Raw genomic sequence first — 7,640 nt, 5'->3', positions numbered from 1 at the left:
CTCGTTGCTGGGATACGGGTCCACAGGCACTGGGTGCCCCCTGGTACCTCACTCAAATGATCATAACTTACATGATCTCAAAATATAACACTATTTCGTTATCATGTTGAATATGATCTGATGCAGTTATCCACTATAAAATGAAAACTAAAATAACACCTTGACATCAATATAAATTAACTTTAGAAGATCTTCTTTCGAGTCTTTGAACTATTTGGCTTATTTTTTGATTAGTTAAAGCCACACAAACCCACAGCCGTTGTAACTGTGCAAAAAATAAACCTCAACAATACTCGGGAATTATATTCAAATAAAGAATCAGCAATGGAAAGGTTATTTTGCAGGGTTCACCTCATCATTTTTAATTATAAGGACTTATTGCAAAAGTTGAATACAGCCAACGACTCATGACTTTCATTGTTGCAGTTGCTTATGTCAAAAATACCTTTAAAATAATTGAGCTTCCAGTAGATTACAGCTTTAAAGTCTGAGACTTCCTCAGTTGCAGCTGCAGTACAGTGGGAGGTGCCAGCAGCTCCAAATGTCTCTGCTATTGGATGAGCTAGGAGAATGGGGAACCAATCATAGTTGAACAGTGGCAACTTCTTCCCAAGCCTACTTGAACTCTCTGCCAAATGTGCAGATGAGTTTTAGGAAAGTTTTTTAGTTTGCAAAGTCAAGTTCCCCCACTCCCCCCACCCCCACCCCTCTCAAGTCTATTTTAGATCGTATCTTTCACGTTTCCATCCTAATTGTTATTTCGAAAAAGGGCAAACCGAGGGAGAATTGCACAATGTACACCACAGGACTAGCTCCATATTACGCCAGTAATTTCAGCCTCTGGTCTGCCTATTGCTCGAATGGCTTTTTGGATTCGGTGAAGAAACCTTCCTTCTGCATCGCGGACATCCTGCATCTCAGCGACACCGAGAACATGCCGACCGCCCCGCCGCCCCTGCCAGGATCATCGGCCGTCGTGGCTCATCTGAGCGGACCACACGCCATGCAACCCTCGGGCTCCCCTGTGCGTCCTACACCCGTGGCGCCCGAGCGGATCGGCGGCTTCACCCCGAGAGTTTCCCCGGCCTCTCCCTACCATCGAGCACCCGCCAGCTGCACTTCCTCATCGGCTAGGATTCACCTCGCTGCCGGCTCGATGCAGCAGCTTCCCGCGCCCTCCAGCAAAGATCTCAAGTTCGGCATTGACCGCATTCTATCCACCGATTTTGACTTTAAAATCAAAGACTGCAGTAGTTTAAGAGGTAAGACAGGCCAGGCACAGACCAATGGCTTTACATCAAACATCAATAACAGTGTTAAAACAATATTTGAGCAACGTGACACTTTGTCTGCAAATTGAAAATCAGCAACTGTTGCTTGTGAAATTGATGGGAAAAGCGGGTTGCGTTCTGGGCGGGTTACAAAACCACTTTAATCTGTATTTAAACAGTTTATTGTCTTATTGTCTGTGTAAGGGGGTGGGTGAATCGTTTGGGAAGTAAGAATCCAAGTGACGGGAGATAGAGTGTAAAATGAATGTCTGTGGGTTTTGCTTTGCCAGGGAATACGTTTCTCCCTGGTTTCTGTAAATACAGGCCTCGCTTTCTCCAACATGCTGACTTTAGGCACCTTTCAGATTATGTGACCAGCATAAACTGACATTTAGACTGGTCATTGTTTTGACAATTCACCAAACTGAGTTTGAGACGGACTTTAAAAGACAGCAACACACTAACGTACCCTATTCTCCATTTGCCATTGCAGATCTTACCTCGCTGATGGGCACAAGTCGCCAGTCTGGAGTCCACCTCTCTGTGCAGAGTTCCGCTAGCCAGTTCTTTGCGTCCCTGGACCCTGGACTTGGTGAGGCTTCCTCAGTTTTGAACTCCAGAACCTCGTCCCAGCACCATTATCAGGACTCTTTTCCAGGTTAATAGTCTTAATTCGCCAATTTTCGCCACAGGAAAAACAAAATCTGCATCAAACGAGCTCGTTACAATATTTCAATATTGGAAGGCGATAATTCCACAGCACAGTAGTAAACGCACATTTAATCTCAGGGATATAATAATGCTACATAAGGTAAACTTGTCACCATTCTACAAAATATATGCTATAAACCTGCACACTCTTTATTTATAACCTTAACTGAGTCTCATTTTATGATTTAACCCGTCCCAACAAAGCTATAATCCCATATGTATATTCTGCATGTGGATGGCAGTGGTTAAAACAGTTCGATAATATTTACAATTCATCGAAATAAAAGATCCGTGCTGATGAAATTGCTAACGATATAAAGAACACAGAGAGTCAATTCGCCAGTAGCTTGCATTATTAGAACTGTCAAACTGCAACAAGCACACCAGAATCGACACCTCAGCTCCTAACTCTTGAAAATAGCAGCAACGCATGTTATTTTAAATTATTGACCTTTGGCAACGTTTGAATAAGATTAGGCATCAAATTATAAGCAAATATTTTTATTTTGTTCTATGAAAAGGTGGCAGAACTTCTTGCGACATTAACACTAATGCTACGTTTTCTTTTAACTAGCAGGGCCTTACGCTGTTCTAACGAAAGACACTATGCCCCAGACTTACAAAAGGAAACGTTCCTGGTCCAGAGCTGTCTTCTCCAATCTGCAGAGAAAGGGACTTGAGAAAAGATTTGAGATTCAGAAATATGTGACTAAACCTGACCGGAAGCAGCTCGCGGCGATGCTAGGATTGACTGATGCACAGGTTAGTTACTTAGAATATGATTTACTACAATATCCTGTTTGTACAATTTATAAGCACAGTAGCAATTTGGAAATGTTAATAGTTGTTATAGAATTGCATTAGAATTCGTTACAAAACCAGCTAAAAACAACGGAAGGGTGGAAATTCAAAAGTAGGCAACGTTAAAATCGCGGCTAGTTCAGTAGTTGTGGAAAGTACATGATTGAAATTGAATTCACACGGGCTCTCGGCCTCTAGATAATGCACAAGCTTTGATTATTAATAGAATGTGGTACTATTCACATGAATGAAGGCGCAACGTGGCTCCTCTGAAACTGTTAACCGGTGACCGCACTGCTTTAATGGAGTTGTCCAGTTCTTAGCATAGAGGAAGTGGTAACAATCAGGGCCGCAACGCGGGTACGTGCGTGAATTCATGGAGCTGAAAACAAACTCAACTGGCACACATTAACCTTCTAGGGCTGAGCAGACAGGAAAGGATCGGACTTTTTATTTTACATTCGTGACTTTATTTCTAATTCGGGGCTTTGTCCTCCTACCACTAGGTGAAAGTATGGTTTCAGAACAGACGGATGAAATGGAGGCACTCGAAAGAAGCTCAGGCACAAAAAGAGGAGAAGGAGCAACTGGAGAAACCAGCGTCCCTGGGGGAAGAACAGCGTGTGAGGGAGAACCAGAGTGACAGTGAGAAAAGTGACTCCGAATTGACGGACATTAATGAGAAAGACATTGAGGTGAACGAGTGTCCCGATCCCAAGGCCACTGTCATCAGATCAGAACTTGCCTCCTTAAGTACTGCAGTGTTAAAGCAAAGCGTCTCACCGGCACAAAGTGCCCCAGCATCTCCGTTGCAAATTGTGCTATAAATGTGAAATAATTTTACCCACTCCCCCTAACAGGATTACCAGGACGTAAAGGACATTTTCAGAAGAAAAGAGTAAGTTATATTGTTGCGAAAGGAAGAGGAGAAATAAACCCTACCCTCAACTTCCGACCTGTAAATTGCAAATATGTAAATACAATGTTTGACACGAGAAATCATACAGACTTGTTTTAAAAAAATATTTTAGAAGTGAATGTTTTTGTATGATAGGTTTTAATGTTTTGACATTGATTTCCATTTGCTTAATGTATACCCAGCTGGATTATTAGAGGCACCGGATTTATAAATATTACCTAAGACAAAACATTTTCAACACCTCTGTTTGCGCTATCACCGTGTACTAACATTCAGAATAATGATCAAATGCTCTTACCAAGTCTATTCACTTAATGGTGGCCAATATTTCGTTTAAATGCCAGTTGATTCAAAAGATTGCACTGATCGTAAATACATCCAATAAAATGGGTATACTGTTTAAAGAACACTTCGTTGTACTTGTTGGCAATCTCTTTGCATCTTCTGTTCCTCTGCAAATATATTCTCAGTAATACTACACCAGGGATTAAAGTATTTTCTGCCTGAATTTGGGAAATTTATTAAATATTTTCTAATATATTTATTGTCGTTCTTCGGATTTCATAGGGAGAATCATTGTTCTTTAACCATGCTTGCTGTGTTATAAAAGATAATTTAGTTTTACAGTGCGTAAATTAACGTTAGTGGTATTTCATTGTTTAATTATTTTAAGAGCTTTTATTTTCCCTTTTATTTTGCATTAGAATAAATTACTTGAATGCTCAGATATTAACACTACCCCACTTCCAATGACATAATCTGTCGGGATGGTGCCCAGAAAGCAAAAACGTTGCTGAAGTTTGCCTTGGGGATTTCTATATTAGTATTATTCTTAAGAATTGGCGCTGTTCAAAAAAAAATCTCTACACCTTTTCACTGGTGTACATAATACATTAAAAAGATAAACCGTTTCACAGTACTAATTGCCTATTTTAAGAGGGTCAGGCTTTAATACGGTATCAGCATTTTTCTATTTTAATAAACAGTTGCTTTTTTTAAAAAAAAAGCTCTAAACGCGTTTTATCTTTAACCCCATCTATGACAGGCTTGTCACCAGACTGCTGTTTATTTAACTGGCCCGTGCCATGCGACTCCAGGGATTTGGGTGCAAGGGACTGCAGCACGGTACGATCCGTATCAAATGAGTCCTGACCTCCGCACTTCCTCTCTGGATCCTTCACCTCGCTGCACTCGTAAAGGACACCAACAACGGATTTACTGCTCGTTGTTATACTTCAAGTCAAACCAATATCTCGCGGGTATTACATGGCGGGGGGTGGGTGGGGGGAAGTGAAGGAACAAAATCACAGAAAGATTGTTAATTTTAAACGATTTATTTTAGCAGATCATAAAGATATGTCGTGAAGCACTTCACAGGAACGCATTTTATGTTATCGTCTGTGACTTCCAGCGATACACCAACTAAATGTAACATGCAATAGTTAGTCGCATTTACTAGCTGACCCCTTCACAAATATAAATGGGGGCATACCAAGATTGATGGCGTGGAGTACAGATAGGGGCAGTGCATTGGTAAAAGACTAGCTATCACTTAATCATTCGATTGTATTTTATAACATGATTCAATCTAATAATACAACCGTTGGAAGGTCAGTTCCCAGTAAATGTGCGACTAGGTTGAACTTTCACTAGTTGGCATTTTTGGGCCGCTGCCAATATAGGTCTCTGAGACTCATTTGACGTATCGTTGACAGAAGACAGCAAGGTTTGGAGCTGTGAAAGTAAAACCAGGCTGAATCCTGCTTTCTCCACCTACTTGGGCTTGACTTTCAACATTTCCTAAAATAAATGTACAGAATGAACTTTAAAAAAAATTAAAGTAACAGTCGGAATATAAAATACTCTAATCCACTTCCAAACTGGTTCTTGGCCTACTTAATTGCTACGTTTAAATGAGATCTGTCAACATTAGAGAAATGCTAGCAGTGGGATTTATGATTTTTACAAAAGTGAGACAGATCATCAACAAGTTTAAATGGACCCGTGTTAATTTTAGCTGAGAGTTATTGCAGGTCGAGTGAGACTTGCTCTAAATGAGTGACACTCGACACGTATGTTTATTAAAATTACTGTAACCTTAATGGCGTGACCCAGTGAAGGTACAGATTATAGGAGGTCGGGTAATGATCTTTCAGCCCTAGACCACCAGTACTGAGTCAGGACTGTCTGCGTGAACTGTGCCGCTATTATTTTTCGCTTGGCGGAATCGCGACATTACAAAGAAAATGGGAAATTTATCATCCCAACGTATTTGTTTATTTTTAAAAGGCTTGAGGTAAATTGTTATTTTGGATGAACACAATTTTAAGGAATTAAGTGGCGTTACAAATATATAAATACTTTCAACACAAACAATAAAGAGACCGTTTTATACGTAAATAGAAAGTATTGAGCAGATTACAGCCCGAATTTCACAATATTCTTCTGATCATCCAGTTTGCCACAGCAGATGGTAATATTTCCACGTGTTACTTCCCAGGACCAATTTAACTGTCTTTCATCTACTTTTATTAGGGCAGTGGTAAATGTTCGCATTGGTTTGGTTCTGATTGAGTGTATGATTTTACTTAGTTCAATAAATAATTCCTACACAGAAACAATAAGCAAAGCACGAGGAAATGAAAGGATAATGACACTGCTAAAAATGGATGCTCATCAACACATGTGTTGCTACTTCAAATAACATGTAAATTTTCATTTATCCATTTGAGAAACCTGTTACATGTGTCCGCATTTGTTGACCTTCCTCAATTTGGTCATAATAAACATTATTCATGAGTCTCTCTCTCTTTACATGCTTCTATAGTCTGCAGACAGAAACACCACCTCACACGGGATATTTTTTCTGTTATGGAAAATGTAATAGATGTTTACAACGTGAGAAAATTACATACCCCCACACCCCAACATGCCAGTACTTCCTACTGAATCTTCTGCTCTTCCCAAAACTTTCTCGGCACAAGGCTAGATTGTCACCTATTATGACCATTACCTGCGTGGTGATATGTATTCGTACATGACATTAGGATTAAAAATCTTCCCTAAAGTCTTCCAGCTGGAAACTGGGATATCTCACACACTGAAACAAAAATAAGAACAAGAGCAAGTCAATTCAGTAATAGAAGAAATTCTTTCCACAGTAGACTGTTCCTGTTAAACCCCCTGGACTGGCTGGCGTCCACCAAGACAGATTGTTACATCTATAATGTCAACTTTTGCTTTTCTCAGTAAATAAACGACCTTATTATTGCTGTTTAACGCTCATCAGAACTAATGACCGTTTATACTAAATCTTTATTCACTTTTTAAAATAAACACCAATTTATTAAAATTAAATAAACCCACAGCTGATGTTTTGGCAAGCCAAATCTGTTATCAGGATTTTACTTATTAACTGAAGGATGATTGGCTGTGAACAAAATGAAAGACTCATTTGAAACCCATCTCGTGTATAAAAGCGACTAATATTAAATACACACAGTTGGAGCAATGAATTGAAAGAACCCAAGGAAATGTATGCAAATGACAATGTCTATGAAACTAGTACAATAGAATGTGCAGGCTATTGGACCGCGACTGAATAAGGTTCCATTTACAGACACTTTTAAGTTAACGGAATGGCAGGAACTTGGCTGTACTTGTGAAATGTTCAATTACAAAACGGTAACTTGTATAATTATCCCGCTAAGCCACAAAACTACTTGTTTACATCTTTTTAAAATTGTCCTTTTTCAAGGTTGGTACGGAATAACTTTAGAATGTCATACAGCGCATGGCTTCATATCGCTCGTCCCCATGACATCATTACACAGATATTTAGAATTCACTTCCGGAGATTTACAGCCTAATAACCCATTACAAAGAATATGTTTTAACCGAAATATATGAAGTAAAAATCAACACCATTAAGGACACAA

At 39.6% G+C, this 7,640-nt stretch overlaps 1 protein-coding gene across 4 annotated transcripts; it reads left to right on the top strand.

The window, feature by feature from the left end:
- Positions 1–676: 676 nt before the first annotated feature.
- On the top strand, positions 677–4,240 carry hlx1 (H2.0-like homeo box 1 (Drosophila)). 4 transcript variants are annotated; one of them, XM_068045821.1, is made up of 4 exons: positions 677–1,262; positions 1,765–1,929; positions 2,560–2,744; positions 3,290–4,240. In XM_068045821.1, exons 1-4 carry the CDS (start codon positions 794–796, stop codon positions 3,608–3,610), a joined length of 1,140 nt encoding a protein of 379 aa, XP_067901922.1. In that variant the 5' UTR covers positions 677–793; the 3' UTR covers positions 3,611–4,240. The 4 variants fall into 4 exon arrangements, with proteins under 4 accessions (XP_067901922.1, XP_067901924.1, XP_067901923.1 ...); XM_068045823.1 differs by having other exon boundaries at positions 678–1,262; positions 1,765–1,863; XM_068045822.1 differs by having other exon boundaries at positions 678–1,262; positions 1,765–1,863; positions 2,557–2,744.
- Positions 4,241–7,640: the final 3,400 nt, after the last annotated feature.

The sequence above is a fragment of the Heterodontus francisci genome, chromosome 13, assembly GCF_036365525.1.
Source record: "Heterodontus francisci isolate sHetFra1 chromosome 13, sHetFra1.hap1, whole genome shotgun sequence".
In the NCBI taxonomy this organism is placed as follows: domain Eukaryota; kingdom Metazoa; phylum Chordata; class Chondrichthyes; order Heterodontiformes; family Heterodontidae; genus Heterodontus; species Heterodontus francisci.
This window is presented reverse-complemented; position numbering and strand designations above follow the sequence as displayed.